The sequence below is a fragment of the Osmia lignaria genome, chromosome 16 (assembly GCF_051020975.1).
Source record: "Osmia lignaria lignaria isolate PbOS001 chromosome 16, iyOsmLign1, whole genome shotgun sequence".
NCBI classification, from domain to species: Eukaryota; Metazoa; Arthropoda; class Insecta; order Hymenoptera; family Megachilidae; genus Osmia; species Osmia lignaria.
The window spans coordinates 8,480,765-8,496,623 of NC_135047.1; the positions used below are offsets into that span (position 1 = coordinate 8,480,765).

General features: G+C 49.0%; 4 protein-coding genes across 5 annotated transcripts; 3 read left to right on the forward strand and 1 right to left on the reverse strand.

Annotated features, from left to right (window-relative positions):
* The first annotated feature begins 171 nt into the window (after positions 1 to 171).
* On the forward strand, positions 172 to 3,315 carry LOC117600985 (putative fatty acyl-CoA reductase CG5065). Its single transcript, XM_034317135.2, has 10 exons — positions 172 to 323; positions 392 to 619; positions 692 to 940; positions 1,011 to 1,156; positions 1,229 to 1,338; positions 1,398 to 1,590; positions 1,647 to 1,895; positions 1,970 to 2,149; positions 2,224 to 2,304; positions 2,764 to 3,315. Exons 1-10 carry the CDS (start codon positions 318 to 320, stop codon positions 2,897 to 2,899), a joined length of 1,578 nt encoding a protein of 525 aa, XP_034173026.1. The 5' UTR covers positions 172 to 317; the 3' UTR covers positions 2,900 to 3,315.
* Positions 3,316 to 3,347: 32 nt separating this feature from the next.
* LOC117600976 (uncharacterized) lies at positions 3,348 to 7,014 on the forward strand. Of its 2 annotated transcripts, none has more exons than XM_034317121.2 (8): positions 3,348 to 3,489; positions 4,188 to 4,783; positions 4,849 to 5,702; positions 5,763 to 5,930; positions 5,997 to 6,237; positions 6,309 to 6,435; positions 6,517 to 6,698; positions 6,769 to 7,014. In XM_034317121.2, the coding sequence occupies exons 2-8, from the start codon at positions 4,205 to 4,207 to the stop codon at positions 7,012 to 7,014; spliced, it is 2,397 nt and encodes a 798-aa protein (XP_034173012.2). In that variant the 5' UTR covers positions 3,348 to 3,489; positions 4,188 to 4,204. The 2 variants fall into 2 exon arrangements, with proteins under 2 accessions (XP_034173012.2, XP_034173013.2); XM_034317122.2 differs by having other exon boundaries at positions 6,753 to 7,011.
* Positions 7,015 to 7,045: 31 nt separating this feature from the next.
* nau (myogenic-determination protein nautilus) lies at positions 7,046 to 15,631 on the reverse strand. Its single transcript, XM_034317155.2, has 5 exons — positions 14,966 to 15,631; positions 14,197 to 14,545; positions 13,917 to 14,087; positions 12,394 to 12,472; positions 7,046 to 10,447 (listed from the first exon to the last, which is right to left on the reverse strand). Exons 1-5 carry the CDS (start codon positions 15,298 to 15,300, stop codon positions 10,311 to 10,313), a joined length of 1,071 nt encoding a protein of 356 aa, XP_034173046.1. The 5' UTR covers positions 15,301 to 15,631; the 3' UTR covers positions 7,046 to 10,310.
* LOC117600992 (uncharacterized) lies at positions 7,577 to 8,849 on the forward strand. Its single transcript, XM_034317156.2, has 2 exons — positions 7,577 to 7,711; positions 7,779 to 8,849. Exons 1-2 carry the CDS (start codon positions 7,592 to 7,594, stop codon positions 8,646 to 8,648), a joined length of 990 nt encoding a protein of 329 aa, XP_034173047.2. The 5' UTR covers positions 7,577 to 7,591; the 3' UTR covers positions 8,649 to 8,849.
* Positions 15,632 to 15,859: the final 228 nt, after the last annotated feature.

Genomic DNA, 15,859 nt, shown 5'->3' on the forward strand with positions numbered 1-15,859 from the left:
ATATAACAGACGATAAATAATGAATAATCGAAAAACTTAACGCGAAGGAAGAGCGGATAATGAAGAAGGAAAGGTATTTTTGATAACGAGAGTGTGTGACGATATATCAATACATATTCAACAGGCGACCCTTTGACCCGGAATAATATTATCGGAAGGTCAATTACCATGTCATTTCCTGCGACGTATCGGTGTTTCAGTTCGTTCTTTCGTAGTTCGCTCGCGTTACATTTCGACGACAGAACGAAAAATATCGGTGACAAACGATAAGGAAAGTTGACTTTGAAAAAGATTTAACTGAGAGAAGATAAAACGCGATGTTTGTAAGTCTCCTGCGTCTATGAAAAGATTACAACGAAAAACAATTTATAATAGGATAATTTGCTTGCAGACAAGCAGCGCTAAAGATAAAAAGTCGAGAGACCTCGAAAAATCTTCGATAGCCGCGTTTTACGCGGGGAGAAGCATCTTCGTTACCGGCGCTACCGGTTTCTTGGGTAAGGTGTTGATTGAGAAGCTGCTCAGATCCTGTCCCGATGTGCGTGAGATATTTATGCTGATGCGTCCGAAGAATGGACTCTCCATTGATGATAGACTGAGAAAGATGCTTCAATTGCCCGTATGACGATAGATAATTGAACAAACGAATCGGTATACAACTCCTCTATGATAAATCTTTCTTTCTTTCTAGCTGTTTGATAAATTACGGGAGGAGAAACCATCTAGCTTCGAGAAACTGATCCCTGTACTTGGCGATACTAGCCAAGAAGGGTTGGGTTTGCCCACGATCGAACGCCGGGTGATAACCGATCGAGTTTCCATCATTTTCCACGTAGCCGCGAACGTTCGATTCGACGAGAACTTGAAGAAGGACATCATTTCGAACACTCGTTCAACGAGAGACGTCTGCATACTTGCGGGATCTATGAAAAATCTGGTTGTAAGTAAAACTGAATTTTTCATTACTATTTTCTGTTCCATACCGATCTTCTGGGTGCTTGTTCCCGAAGGCGCTGCTACACGTTAGCTCGGCGTTCGCCCAAGCGGACAAGCCGGTGGTCGACGAGGTTGTCTACCCTCCCATCACCAATTGGAGGGACACTGTTAAGATGGTGGAAACCCTGGATGAACAGACTCTCCGAATCTTCTCCTCCAAGTGAGTCTTCTTCTCCGATTCGATTCGACTCGATCGACAATTCGAAACGAGTCGGTTTTCCTCTGATCGCAGATACCTGGGTTCGATGCCGAACACCTACACCTTCAGCAAGCGACTGGCGGAACAGGTGATCGACGACTACTCGAAGGACTTGCCCTGTGTGATCTTCCGGCCGTCGATAGGTAATTAACTTTGTGGTTGATTAGATAAATTTAGGGTAAGATTATGATACGCGTCGCAGTGGTGTCCACGTTGGAAGATCCCATGAGCGGCTGGTTGGATAACTTCAACGGACCCGTGGGGATGCTGATCGGTGGAGGAAAAGGACTATTGCGGGTGATCTGCGTCGATCCAACGGCGTCCAGCGACTATCTTCCGGTCGACGTGGCCATCAAGGCTATGTTGACTTGCGCCTGGAAACGGGGACTGCAAACGTACGGTAAACGTGAAATTGAATCGATACGGAATTTTACCTTTCAGATGCTTTCAGGATTACCAAAGATCCCAGCGTTCACGTGTACAACTGCACCTCCTATCAGGTCCGCCGGATCGTCATCCAAGAGTTGGTCTCGATGGGTCTGAGGATCAACGAAAAGATACCGTTGGAGGGAACAATTTGGTATCCCCGGACGCATCTAACATCGAATCGTTTCATCCATTACGTGATGACTTTGTTGGTTCATCTTCTGCCGGCTTTGGTGATCGACGGAGCGCTCAAGCTGTCGGGACGTAAACCGATGTGAGCGAAAACAATCGCTCTTTTTAATACTGTTTTTTTATTTTTTCTAATATCGCGTTGCCTCAAACTCGCAGGCTGTTCAAGATCCAAAAGAAAATCTACTCGGGCGTGGTGCAACTCGATCATTTCCTTCACAACGAATGGACCTTCCTTAACTCCAAGATGCTGGACATTTTGTCGAAGGAAGTTCCGCCGGCGGAACGTGAGATCTTTGGCTTCAACTTTGATAATTTCAAAATGGAACAATTCTTCGAGTGAGTTCGACGTTAGATACGAGCTTGTACATCGATCATCGAGCTTTTTAAATGGTTCTTCTTCCTACGAACAGGAACTGCTTGATCGGGGCGAAGCGTTACCTCCTGCACGAGGACTTGAATCGAATAGAAGAGGCGAAACAACATTACAACAGGTACAGGTCGACGAATACCGCGTTAAATATCGATTTCACCCCCGTCGACCCTGTAAATATTCCGCGGCAAGTTTGATCGATTCGCCGATTCGCCCCATTTCTCCCTCCCAAATAACTTGCCGCTTTACGTTCTACGTTCTAGCCGATTTTTCCGCGGTTTAATCTTTCATTTGTTCGTCCGCGTAACGTGTGAACATTACGCAACGCGATTACATTCGCACCCTCGTCGGAGTCGTCAGACGCGATAGTAAGAGCGACGCGAAGTGACGTTCGATAGCGGGAATTTCCCACTCGGAAACGTCGAGTTTCCACGATTCTCCTTCTGCCGTGGTATTTTTAGACGCATACCATGTTAATTTTACCACATTCGCGGCTCGACTTTCGGTCAATTTTAGAGAGGACACGACGAACGAACGGATAAACACGGCAACGACAACGCTTTGATTTTCAATGTTGCAGGATGATGTTCATCGACCGGATATTCAACGCGTGCATGGTGATATTGATAACCTGGCTGGTGTTTAAAACCGGCCTCTTTTCGTACATTGCCGAATCGATCGGTCGTCTCTTCGACGGATCGTTTCTGGAGGAGTAATGTCCTCGAATAATCGTGATTAATAAAAGGAAATATAAAAAGTAGAAAATAATTTGCAAAATTTATCTCCTGTTTCCCCCGATAAGATCCTTCTGATCGCTCGCACAACACGACCGTCGCGTGTCGTGCGAGTGCCGTGGAATCGCTTCGTGGTATCCCTTCTCCTCGACGCGTTCTTTCCACCGCCAGCTCTCACTGTTTCCATTTCTTTTTCTTTTCGCGTTTACTCGCGGCGACGATACGCGACAGACTGTCCACGGTAGAACGTGGAAACGAGCCGAGCGGAAAGTGTGACCGAGTGAAAAGCGAGCAACGAGTGCGATTAACCAACGGTACCGAGAGTAAACAGTGACGTGGAAAGGAAAATCGGTTCGGCGAAAGATTTCGGATCTGAAAGATCGCAGGCGGGATCGCGATCGCGATCGTGAACGCAAATGGAAGTTGGAACGACGTCATAGATAGGTTGCGCATGCGTGGCCGCTATCGCGAGTCAGACGAAAATATAATCTTGTTTTACGCGCTAACATTTGTACACAGAGGCTTTGCGAGAAAAACCTTCGGCAACTAGGAGAAACTTACGGGATAATTTGGTAAGAAGTCGCCCTGCTTGCTTTTCCGGTGTAACGGAACAGAGTTTTTCGTATTTATACGTCGCGATGATATCGCTCCACCTTCGACCTTTAAACCGGCGCAAATTCCGAATCCCAGTACGCAGTGTGCTCTTGAATCGATCTGGATCAAATCGATATATCGGTCCGAAGGTCGTGCGGTGGTGGTGGTATTCTTTTAGATTTCGGCAAAAACTCAAATAGTGACTCAAAACAGCTGTCGTGCCTTGCTCCCGTTGGTACAATCGCGATACGGTTATTATAAAAACGGTGAATTATACATAGTCGAATCAACGACAGACTCGTTCTGGTCGTGTTAAAATATTCCAGAAAGATGGGAAAACGATCGCCGATTATCCGCGTTACCCGTTAACCGAGCCTCGAGTTCTTAGAAAACAATTATATTGCCAATTGCGATAAGAATAACACACCGTAAGCGGTGTCTCCTTCTAATTGTTTATTCGATACCCCACTAACATTTCCCTACTCCACCGTATTGTTGTTTTCATCGCTGTTCCACGATATTTTAATCGTGTGGCTCTTTTTATTGGCACAACACCGACCTTCGTTTCCAGTCGTTTTTAACCCAGCGGATTAGTCTCGGAACGACACGAGTTTTAAAAACCACAACGCGGTTCTAAATGGCATCGGTTCGTTTAATACATTAAATTGATTTATAGGGATTATCGTTTCCGTAATGCGTTGCGGATTGTTCCACGAAAGCCACGAGAAGAAGGAAGGCTCGTCGAAAATGAGCAACGCGTACACGGAAACGGTTCTTCGGAACCAGAGTTCCGAAACGAATGCCGTCGAGGACGTGACCGAAAAGATTCAGCGTCTCTGTGTTACGGGCGATAACGAACACATTGCTCAAATCAACTTCCCTGAACTCGTCGTTTCCAAAGACGACGATAAATGCAAAGAAGAGAAGAACACGGAAGACAAGGAGGAAAGGGAGGAAAATGTGGAAAAAGAAGTAGAAGAAGAGACGGAAGACGAAACAAACGAGGAGGATGAGAGTGATGATAACGACGACGAAGACGACGATGACGACGAGGGGGACGATAACCTTATCGAACGTGGACCGATGAAATCGAACGTATTCTCCTCGCCTCGCGATCCACCTTACACCACGAATTTCGATCAAAACTTGTTTGGGCGTATAAACGAAAGAAAGTGGTGCGATTACACTAAAAGCGAGGAAAAAATTAATAAGAATTGTTGTACCGCTGAGAGTAACGAGATTGGATCGCAGGTGTGCGATTTGAAAGATGAGGTAAGGAAAGACAGAGATTGTCAGAAATTTCACCTATAAAATCCGGTTTTTTACGGTTGTTTCAGTTCATCCCTCTATCGCCGATCGACGCCAATGACCTAAATGAGTACCTGTTGCTGGAGAACGTGTTAAACGGTGCCTTTCAAGCGGCTCAACGCTCTTCCAACAACGAGAATCGAGAATTCTTCGATCCCGCTTATTCTCCCCTCTCGACTATCTCCACCGATTCCCTGAGGCCAACCACGGGATGGCAGAATTTCAATCAAGGTTTTCTCGATTCCTCTCCCGTGACCAACGACGACTCGAACTGCGAGCAACGACGACTTTCACTAACGAACAAGACGATCGAGACAATCTTCGATCCTCCGATTAACGCGCCCGAACCGTCCGTCTACAGGTCCACCCAACTATCCTCCCGTTGCTCCAGCTATTCGTCCTCCTCCTCGAATCAATCCTACGGCGATGCGGTTAGTCCATACACTTACCAGATGCCGTATATCCCGCCGGTCGACAAGCAAATTAACAAGGATTTCGAGAAATTCTCCATCCAGAAACAACAGGACACGACCGAGTCCACGGAGGAAATCTACAACATCGGTAATCCAGAGTTGTTGATGAAAGTGTGCCAGGAACTTCTGAACAGTTGCGAAGGGGGAAAGAACGTGGAAGTGGACGGAACGCGGGAAGAATTCTCCGCCTTGACTGGAATTAACTACGATCAAACGAATCCCAATTTCTCCCCTTCTCCCTCGGACGTATCGTGTCCGGACTTTGTTTCCTTATTAAATTCGCCCTCGAACTTTTCGTCGTCGCCCACGACCTTCAACACCTTCGAAACTATCAAAGCGACCAACACCACCGACGATTCTCAAATACCAAAAATGGTCGCCTCTTTCGAATCGTGCCACAGACGGCAACGGTAAGTCTTGCCACAGCTAAGTTGGCGAAGGTTGAGAAACTGATTATCACGCGTTCACAGAAAGTACGAACAGAATATAACGCCCTGGCCTTCGTTGAATTTACCATCCGTCACTGCAAGCGACAGGCTGAAGGAACAGGTGAATCCTAAAGAGGTGGAGAAGGCTATGATGAACCTGCTGAAACGACCCGTCGAGGAGCTCGCCAAGCAGGACGAGGACGGGGATACGTAAGAAAAAGTTCGATAGAATTTTCTTCGAGTCACCACGATCTAACGTTTCTCTTTCCCCGACAGAATGCTAATGTGCCTGGTTGGCAATCCGGAGGAATTAGCCCGGAAACAGGCGTACCTGGCACCGCTGGTCGAGCGGTTAAGCACGATGAAAGAAGTTCTCGCGACCACCAACAACCGTGGAGAGGACGCGCTTTATTTGGCCGCGATGAATTGTCCACAGTTTCCATACGTTACCGGATATTTAGCGGCGGCGATGCTGGAGAAGAACATCGACGTTAGCCAACGACTGTATCGTACTCGCGTATGTTTCGATCCTCACCCTCGTTTCCCTTCATTTCCCATCTGGATGATCGATCTTTCGATTTTTCTCAGGGTAACTCATTGATACATTCGGTCGCTGGGCAAGGGGACTCTCACATAGAAGTTTTGGCCGAATTATTAGCACTGAGAACGAACCAGGGGAACGCGGTATTCGATCTGTCGAAGCGTAATTACGATGGTTAGACTGGCCTAATTACGATTTCCCACTCAATTTTTTCGATGATTAATTGAAACGTTTTCGCGTTCGTTTGTTTCGCAGGAAAAACCGCTCTGCACGTCGCGATAGAATCACACCAGCCGTTGTTTGGCGGCAATTCGTCGTTGGCCAGCGTGAAGATGCTTCTAAAGTACGGAGCGGATCCTCGAACGAAGGAAACGGAACGCGGCGACACCGCGTTGCACTTAGCCGCGTCCAGAGCCTGCGATCCCGCTCTCGTAAAGGTACAACGATCCCGTTCGCTGTTTTCTCCATTTCTATTTCTTTCAATTATCTAGGGTGCACGTTCGACAGGTACTGTTGGACGCGTGCGGTTCCGAATTGGTGAACGCGATCAACTACGATCACGACACGCCGTTGCACGCGGCTGCGAGCGTGTCGAGGAACGCGCCGCTGAACCGACAAACGGAAGTCTGTTGGCTGTTGATTCACGCCGGAGGGAACAGGAATCTGCTGAATCGTCAAGGGAAAAGCCCGTTCGTCCTGGTCCCCCCGGATAGGAGGGAAGCGCTCGTAAAGATCTTCTACGGCAGACCCTAACGGGCATGAAATTCCCAGGGAAAAAGATTGATTGAAACGTTAAAAAAAAAAAAAAAAAAATCGTTAATTTAGTTAAGATAAATCGAGACAGGAACAGGAGAGATATGGAAAGTGTGCAAAGTGTAAAGGAACAAAGCTAATGCTCGATGATACCGACGTTCGTTATTTTCCCAACAGTGTGTCCGGCAGTTCCGGTGAAACGATGGCATGCCCTTCCGGCGTGGAATTGGTACGTAACGAGTGGCGGATAGGTTTCGAATGTGTACGAAGGAAGGAGGAGCAACGATTCCACGGCTACAGCTCACACTGTCAGTCAATATAAAAGCGGCACGAAACAAGTGTCCATCTTAATCCCGACGATCGAACGATTTTTATTCGCCGCTCCTCCTCCACACCGAGACTCTGATTAATGTTTTACTCTCGGCGACTATGACGCGCGTCCACCGCGACCGTTCGCTCAGACTTTGGTCGCGTACGTTTCGCGACGAGCGGTTCCTCGAATATCTGCCGAGTGTAAACGGAAATTCCACTGAACGAGGATTAACGATAAGAAGGAAGAGCGTGCAAGCGGAAGGAAATGAACGCGATACTGGCAGTGATAAGTTACGCTGTCTTGACGACAGCCGCGTACGACATCAGCGAGCAATGCAAAATTCATGAGAAAACTATCGTCAAGTGCCGATGCATCGGAAACGAGGTAAATTCTCCCGCTGATCCGCGCGCAAATCCAACGGGTCCGCGTTGCTAGCGTTTTTCTGTTGCAGGAGTTTTTCTTGCCGGAAGGGTACAACTACGAAAACGTGACCAGCCTGAGGATCGCTTCTTGTACATTCGCGAATCTACACTTCTCAAGCTTGACGGAGGCGAATCGGATCACGGAGATCGTTGTACAAAACATCAGCGAGAGGCTGATATTCGAGCTGTTCCTCACCTCGAAGAAAATGAAGCGATTAAAGTTATCCAGGATTCGGCGGATACCTTTGATCACTCACGACACATTCGTCAGTTTGAACAGCATCGAGACGTTCCGCATCGAGGACGCGAGGATCGACAAGTTCGAGGAACGATTCACCGATCTAAAGATCGGCAATTTTTCCATGATCAACGTCACGATCGAACGCATCGACCAGCTGAATTTCTCGCAACGAAGCGACACTCTGCGCATAATAGACAGCGAATTTCGAAACGTCACGGATTCTTTGAATTTCGCTTACTTCTCGAGCGTCGAGATCGTTCGATCGACGTTTCGGCTGGGAAAACCTGGTTACGTGTTGATCGAAGGCGATCTAGTTTTCCTGGAAAATTGCGTGTTCTCGAACGCGAGCGCAAACCTGGTCGCGAGCAATAGCATCGAGATAAACGGTACCTGCGCAGACGGGAAGAGCTCGATGAGGCTCTCGTCGAGTAAAATTGAGAGCGCGAACAATCGTCTGCCCACGGAGATCGTTTATACTAGGAATAAAGGAAACTCGGATGCTTTTCATAATCGCAATAACACGGTGTGCATCGCCGGAAACTGCAAATGTCCAAAAAGCAGCGGTCAAAGTGCGCGACGACCGACTACCTTCTCGACCTTCGCTTCTCGTTTCCTTTCGTCGATCGTTCTTCTCCTTTCGATGCGTATTTTTTTTTAAATATTCCGAAGTGAACGATATACCTTTCCGTTTCACTCACAGTATCCCCTTTTTCCTTTTTCGATTCGATTTTATATAAAATTGAAAGAACACTCTACGTTGTTTCTCGTCCTCCTTGAACGAGATCTCTTTCGCGATTAAACCGTCTGTTTTTCTAGCATCGTTCGTTTTTATATATAATAAAGACTCGTTACAATTCTATCAATTTCATTTTAAATCCTTCGATGTCCTCTACGAAAAAAAAAATTCAAAAACGCGGCAGAACGGGCGCGTCGACTCGGTCGATAGAACAGGAAATCCGGTGAAAGTAGCGTGATACTGTGGAGAGAAAGTGAAACGTTTCGAATAAGTCGAACCGTCAGATGGCGGAAGGAGTGTCGCAATGTTTCGCGTTTCGCGGGCTTACGAATTTAAAGTTTGAAAATCCCTCTCTATCGAAACACAGATGGTACACCGGTAAACGTTTCTCGGTATAAATGAAAATTTACGAAGGAATATTTTTCAATGGCAGTTCGTACCCGATCAACTTCGTTCGAATCGAATAGATACGAATAATAACTCGTGCGTCTTTCCCGCGTTCGCGAGACAAGCTATGAACGAGGGAAACGCACACGCTCGACTCAAAGTGCCGAGAGTTTTGACGGGTCAGTAACTCCAAAAATATTTATGTCGTCCTCAACTATTCTTACTCCCGCGACATGGATATTTTCGGCTAATGTTGGGTAACCCCGAGTTACTGCGCGTTTTCCCCGCTTTTCCCCAATTACAACGATTCGGGGTCGTATCGCGTCCCTAAATCGCTGACGTTTCTTTTTTTTTTTCTTTCTTTCTTTCAACTCGAGAGCCCTCCTCTCCGGTCTTCTCAGAGATTTCCGAATTCGGAAGACGAATGTGTCCCTCGTGTTTATAAAACGTGCCGATACCGTGTCGCAGCGAACGGCTCGTCGACTAAGCTTTTCTATTTACTACCCTAGTAGAGATCACCGGCTTCCGGCGGGGATGCTTTTGGTCGTGCCGGCAGCCGACTTTTCGTAAACGCTGTTCCATAAATCGAACAAGACTCCAGCTGTCCCCTGACCGACGACGAATCGTCTTAACGAGACTAGGGTACGGACGAGACAAAACAGAGCTATTAGCGCGAAGAAGGGAAGAAGGGAGGAAAGTATCACGGCTCGGTGTTAAGCGTGCGAACGGACGGGGAATACTCTCAGCATCTGCTTTTTCGAATACTCCTGGACCGCGTGGGAACAGAACGCGAGGCCTAAGAAACGCATAGAGAAAGAGAGAAATTATTTCGATGCTCTTTATTCTATGCAAGCTGGTGCGAACAAACACGCGTGCACGTATACGTATGATATGTACATTCGACGTCGGTACTCGGGGTGCGATCGAAAACGCGAAATCGATAACGCCGAGAGTTATCCGAGCTGGCACGACGACCGACCGGACGTCCCACGAGACCATCGAAAAGTCGGTGTCGCAGCTAGCCACGGAAATTCCAGAGTCCGTTTCGTCGACAGAATTAAGAGAGACGAGAACTCCTCGAGGCGCGGATGGTTAGGAACAGAGACGCGTCCGATCGCGTCTAGGAACTTGATAAAAGCACTCGATTCTTTCGATACCGTTTCTCCTCGGCTGTTACTGTTACTGTTACTGTTACTGTTACTGGTGCGAAGGATATCGATGGCCGTCGGTACTCGTACGAGCCGGACCGTTGATGCTTTGGACGATCATGTTTAGACGATCCAGGCTGCTCCCGCTGACCTGGAGCGACTGCGATTCCACCGTGTGCTCGAAACCTGCGGATCAACGCGAAAAACAATCGAGTAAGATAAGTAGGGTATCACGACAGGTGGTTCGAATCGATGGACATCGAGGAAAGAGTTATCAGATTTCGAAATTCGTCGCTTCTTCTCGTTCTAAGGTTCAGCCTCTTCGTGCTCCGTAGCAAGCGCTAATTCGGTCGGTTTGCCCGATTCGTTGTTACAATCGCTCTTTCATTCGGTCTCATTAGCGAGAAACGCAACTGAGAGCACGACGAAATCTGGTCGCGACCGTCGCGGCGACGACGACGGTGAAACTGTTCTTTGTTTTCGATCGCGCTTCGAATAGCCTGGTCGACGATCGAACCGTTTGACCGGAAGAAAAGCGAGGATACGGGTAAACGAGAAAAGTAGAGAAAAAGGAGAGAGGAAGGTTTCGACGGAGAGGGCATTAGCGAATTCTGGACGCGGCAAGGTATGTATTTTAGACGCAGTTTCCGTCGCGTTTAAACGAGCGTTCCGCCGGCGAAAGGATGGCCCGGCGACGATGCGTCATACTAATGTACCGTGGCAATATATGGCACTTTCGAGCGGACAGAATTTTGCGCGTCCTTCGACGAGCGGGCTGATCATCCCGGCTCGGCGAGGAGATTTTTCGTGAAAAACGCCGACGGAAGGTTTCGATCCGACGAGTCAAGACAAATCCGAAAGGACTCCGTCGAGCAGGAGGACGGTTAATTAAAATAATCGCGGAGCACGCTAGTGGGACACGGTTCGGTAAATTCGTTGGCATCTGTTTGCTCGGCGAAAAGCACTTGTTTCTCGTTGTTGCAACCACGTCTATTCCTACCGTGCGGGCAGACTCTTTTTCCTCGCCTCGTAGCCACCGACGTGGCGGAGGCGTTGCGCTACGATCATGAATTATAGGCTGCTGCGTCTAACGAGAGTCTCGTGCCACGAATCTGCATCCCCTCACCCCCGGCACCCCTTCACCGACCCGTACCCGCTTCGTTTCCCTTCGCGTTCACCGCGAGAATATTATTTCCACCCGTGTCCGCGCGAAACAACCGTGACGAAAGGCCTCACGGGGAGTAAACTAAGTCTCGCGACCTAGCGCCACGGTGTACCATTCCATCTTACTTCTCGTCGCCTTGAATTATGTTCCACGCTTGCCAATAGTCGGGTATTCATTAACGCTAATTAATCTCGAGTTATTTTAATGGTCGGGATTGCGCGCGCACCGATTCACTCTTGGCTCCGAGACGACGCGGACGACCATTGTCCCGGACCGCGAAACATCGTCCTCCGCACGATCTTCGACGGTTACTCTTTTCGATAGGGAAATTTTGTCGCCCACGGGGCTGCGTATCGCGTGTTACGCGACGAGAGACGCGGCCACTCGCCTATTTTCGGAATCTAGGCCAATTAATTCCGCCACGTATTCGGTAGGTCAGAAAAAGGGAAAGTCGGGCGAAAATAAGCGTAAAACGAGGGTAAACCTAGAGATGCGATTCGCTTTCCCATGGAAAATGGTGCGAAAGGTAGAGATCGTCGCGTTCGAATGGGTAAGTGGTGAAACGAGAGACGAGAAGGGAGGAGAGACGGGAGAGGAGCGTCGCGACGCGTGGCGCGTGGCCGGTAGGCCGTCGCGAGTCGCGACCGCCTGGTATCGGGAGGACGGCGTAGCTAACGTCGAGAGGAGCTCACGGGTGGGCTATCTATAGCAAGCCAGTGTAACCGAATAGAAACCGAGTGTCACTCAAGGGTGACAAAACTCATTAATACCGATCTGCTTAATGCTCCGTCTCGTGTCAGGCATTAATCTACTTAAAAATACCAGTAGATCGCGGAGCGATCTACGCTTTTGGATGCGAGCAGCAGGAGAGGAGCGACCGCTCCTTAATAGACGCTTCCTGTCTTTCCGCGCGTTTCAACGACCACGCGAACGAAAATTACCGTTTCGCGGATAGAATCTCACTCACCGTTGATGGGTTGAAACCTTGCCAAAGGGTCCGAGAATTGCCTCAGTCTTTCCGTCACGTATCGCGACGTGCCTGCATTCTGCAAAAAAAAAAACAAGAAAACATGTTACTGCGATCATCGGCATAGCGACTAGCGAGCTTCTGATTGTAGCGTTTCGCGTTTCGCGTTCCTCTCTGCATTCGATCGTTCGCGAAATGTAGGTCAATCGGAGCGTTCGGCTAGAGAGGCGGGCGAACGTCGCCTTTCCACAGGGTTGAGTGACGAGGGAAGAGGGTTACAGGAAGGAAGGAAGGAAGGAAGGGTTTTTCACGGATCCATGAAAGGAAAGGAGATGCGAACAGCCGAGGATATAGATCGCAAAAACCGTTCGAACCGAGAGGATCTGCCGTGACCAGTGCGGACCGCGGCGGCGTAACGCGCTCAACCACCCTTTCGCTTTCTTTCTTCCATTCATTCCTCCGCTCTGCCGACCACTAAACACACTCGGTACACATTTTATCCGAGTCGGTTTCCTTTATTTGTTTCGGCGCATCTATATGCAGCGTCGCGGCCAACTATTCTCGGAGTAAAAGCAGTTCCTCGCCGCGCTATCCATCGTCTCGCGTGGTGCGTGTTGCATCCGTTCGTACACGCATCCACAACTTGTTACGATGATGTATTCCTCTGTCGAAGTCTCGGGACGTCGAAACGTCGTCGATGCTCGATGAAAACGCTAAGCCGTCTACGAGACGAGCTTGCAACGACGATAAAAGATAAAAGTCGACTGGAGGGCTTTTCGGTAGATGAAGGCGGTGAAAAAACGAGAGAGAGAGAGAGAGAGAAAGAGAGAAGGAGAAGCGAAATCGAGGAGCTTTTATCGTAAAGTAGGATACGTTAACCGCCCCGTGTTCGTGGCTAAAACGGCTGCTTTAAATAAGCGCGGTGTTTGCTCTGGAAGATAGGTTTGCGTGTCCTCGATGCCGGAGGTCGATGCGAGTACTCTTCTTTCGCGGCAGAATCTCTCGAGCGTATAAAACGTCGAGTTTATCTGTTTGTCGCTCGTCGAACGTCCGGGAGCGTCGGGAATCATCGATTCGTTCGCTCCGCGTCTAATATCTACGCTATCGCTAACGATTCGTCCCGTATAATTTAAATAAACAAATAGTACTATCTCTCCGTAAATGATACAAAGTATGCGTACAGAATCGAAATGAAATTTCGTCGTTCGGAAAGGAAGGAAAGCAAGCGCGAGTACAGCGAGTCGAATCAATGCCCAGCATCGAGCTTATATTTAGCGAGAATACGAGCCGACTGCTTTGCGCGAAACACCAGGGAAATATATTTCATTGTATAATCCCCTGGTGAAGAATCCCCTCGAGAAACGGTTGGCTAACCCGCGAGTTTCTGTTTCTGCCGACCGCGATCATCCAGATTCTTCGATTTTTCATTTCTCTCCCATCTTGTCCTTTGAACTGTCTTTCGACCATTATGTATACGCTTGTAAATCGCGAGTATTCGCGTACGGACAAAGAAGAATACGTACCGAGTTCTCGGTTGAACCGTGATCCTGAGCCGGCGATGATCTGTTGGTCTGCAACAACGCTTCCAATCCTTCGATGTACTCTATCGCATTCCTCAGGATCTCCACTTTCGGTAGCCGTTGATTTGGATTGTTGCTGGTCCTTCTTTTTAATACTTCGAACGCCTCGTTCACCTAAAAAGATCGCAACGATAGAGTGATTGAAAATGAATGTTAGATCGATGAGATGCGATGCGACGCGACGCGACGCGACGCGACGGAGACGAGAGCGTTTCGAACCGACCTTCCTCAAGCGTCTCCTTTCTCGCAAGGTGGCCGCTTTCCTTCGATCGACGGTAACGGTTTTCTTTTTACAAGCTTTGCAAGCCCAGAGAAGGCATCTCCGAGGTCCGTGAGGCGAGGCTGTCGCGTCGAGCACCGCGTGCGGATGGGGCACGTGCTCGTTCGACTCGCTCTCGTTCGATTCGTTGTTCCTATCGTTCGGTTCGTTGGACTCGTTCGGCTCCGTCGAATCGTTACCCTCGTTGCTCTCCTCCGCCTCCACGGAAACCGATTCGAAATCCGCCGAAGCGTCCACCGACACGATCGACGACGCGTCGTCCGAATCCAGCGCGTATCGAGGTGTTCGCGACCTATCGATCAAATTCACTATTTAATTCAACTAGTTTCCATTTCTCTGCCCGTCTTCCTTCCTTCCTTCCTCTCGTTCGATTTAAAGGAAAGATAACAACACGGTTGTATCACGAAGAAGAGTTGGCGCCGATTGGAATCGTTCCAGGTGGTTGACAACGCGAAGCTCGCGACCCAAGCGTTGCGACGATTGATAAAGGTTAGCGGACGCGGCTAAAGAGATCTCGAAATACGAGGTGAAAATGGTTTAATGCCGCGATAAAGACGTCGCCGAGTTTACCCTCCTGATTGCGATGAGCGACGATACGATTTCCAGTTCCTCCTTGATTTCCACTCTCATTTGAACGAGCGAGTTAACTGGTAGGAAGACAGTAAGGAAGGAAGAACGAGCGGTTTAATTGGATCGTCGGAAGCGTATGTACCGGTAACGCTGCGAACTAGCCGATTCTAGCGCGAACGCGTTATCGCTCGTCTCGACGATGCTTCCCGTTGTTTCGTCCACGTTTCTCTCGGACAGGTATCCTTGCAGGTGGTAGTCGATCGATGGGTGCTCGATGGACGCGTAAGCGCGTCGGCGACGGTGATGATGGTGATGATGATAGTGGTGATGATGCCGATGATGATGGTAGCGATGATGACGGTTTTGAGTGTGGTGAGGGTGATGCCGAAGTTGCAGATGATGATGCCGATAAGCGTCGTAGGACTGTCTAGCGGCAACTTGACACGCGTAAGACACCGTATCCGTCACGAGGGTCATCGTATCGCGGCCGAGATCCGTCCTGGCGAACGATCGTGCTCGTCCGAAACGGAAGTACAGGATAACTTTGCCCGAACGTTTATCTCGAAATTCGAGCGACTGTCATACCGAGCACGAGGTAACTTGGAACAATGTCGCGAACATGGCGAACGATCGCGTTTCGGATGAGGTGCCGGGCCGGAAGATGGACCCAAAATCCTTCGAGATGGAGAGATCGTGACGAAGTCTGGTGTAAGATTGAACCGGCGGGCTTTTCGGTAGCCGGCGCGTGGCGGTAAAGCGTGCGCCAGCACGGGCCGTAAGTTCGTACACGCTCGTCGAATTTCGTAGCCGGTCGTAAGCGTTCGCACTCGCACTCGCACTCGCGTCGAAGCTTCCTCGGACTCGGGAGAAACGCGCGCGTACCCAACGACGTTCGAATACTTTACGAGCTACGTTTAGCGCTTGGTTACACCCAGATGGATTATTTTCGACCAGGAACCGACCAATTAGAGAGCGTGGAAATTCTCTGCTATCCATCGCTGTACCGCCTCCGTTCTTTCCTAACTCGACTTAGTGG

Coding starts and splice junctions, on each gene's coding strand:
- LOC117600992 (XM_034317156.2), top strand. CDS start 7,592: ATGAACGCGATACTGGCAGTGATAAGTTACGCTGTCTTGACGACAGCC. Junction 7,712..7,778: donor GCCGATGCATCGGAAACGAG/GTAAATTCTCCC, acceptor TTTCTGTTGCAG/GAGTTTTTCTTGCCGGAAGG.
- LOC117600985 (XM_034317135.2), top strand. Junction 620..691: donor GAAAGATGCTTCAATTGCCC/GTATGACGATAG, acceptor CTTTCTTTCTAG/CTGTTTGATAAATTACGGGA. Junction 1,157..1,228: donor CTCCGAATCTTCTCCTCCAA/GTGAGTCTTCTT, acceptor CTCTGATCGCAG/ATACCTGGGTTCGATGCCGA.
- nau (XM_034317155.2), bottom strand. CDS start 15,300: ATGACCCTCGTGACGGATACGGTGTCTTACGCGTGTCAAGTTGCCGCT. Junction 14,546..14,965: donor GCTAGTTCGCAGCGTTACCG/GTACATACGCTT, acceptor TTTGATCGATAG/GTCGCGAACACCTCGATACG. Junction 12,473..13,916: donor ACGGTTCAACCGAGAACTCG/GTACGTATTCTT, acceptor TTTTTTTTGCAG/AATGCAGGCACGTCGCGATA.
- LOC117600976 (XM_034317121.2), top strand. CDS start 4,205: ATGCGTTGCGGATTGTTCCACGAAAGCCACGAGAAGAAGGAAGGCTCG. Junction 5,931..5,996: donor CAGGACGAGGACGGGGATAC/GTAAGAAAAAGT, acceptor TTTCCCCGACAG/AATGCTAATGTGCCTGGTTG. Junction 6,699..6,768: donor GCGATCCCGCTCTCGTAAAG/GTACAACGATCC, acceptor CACGTTCGACAG/GTACTGTTGGACGCGTGCGG.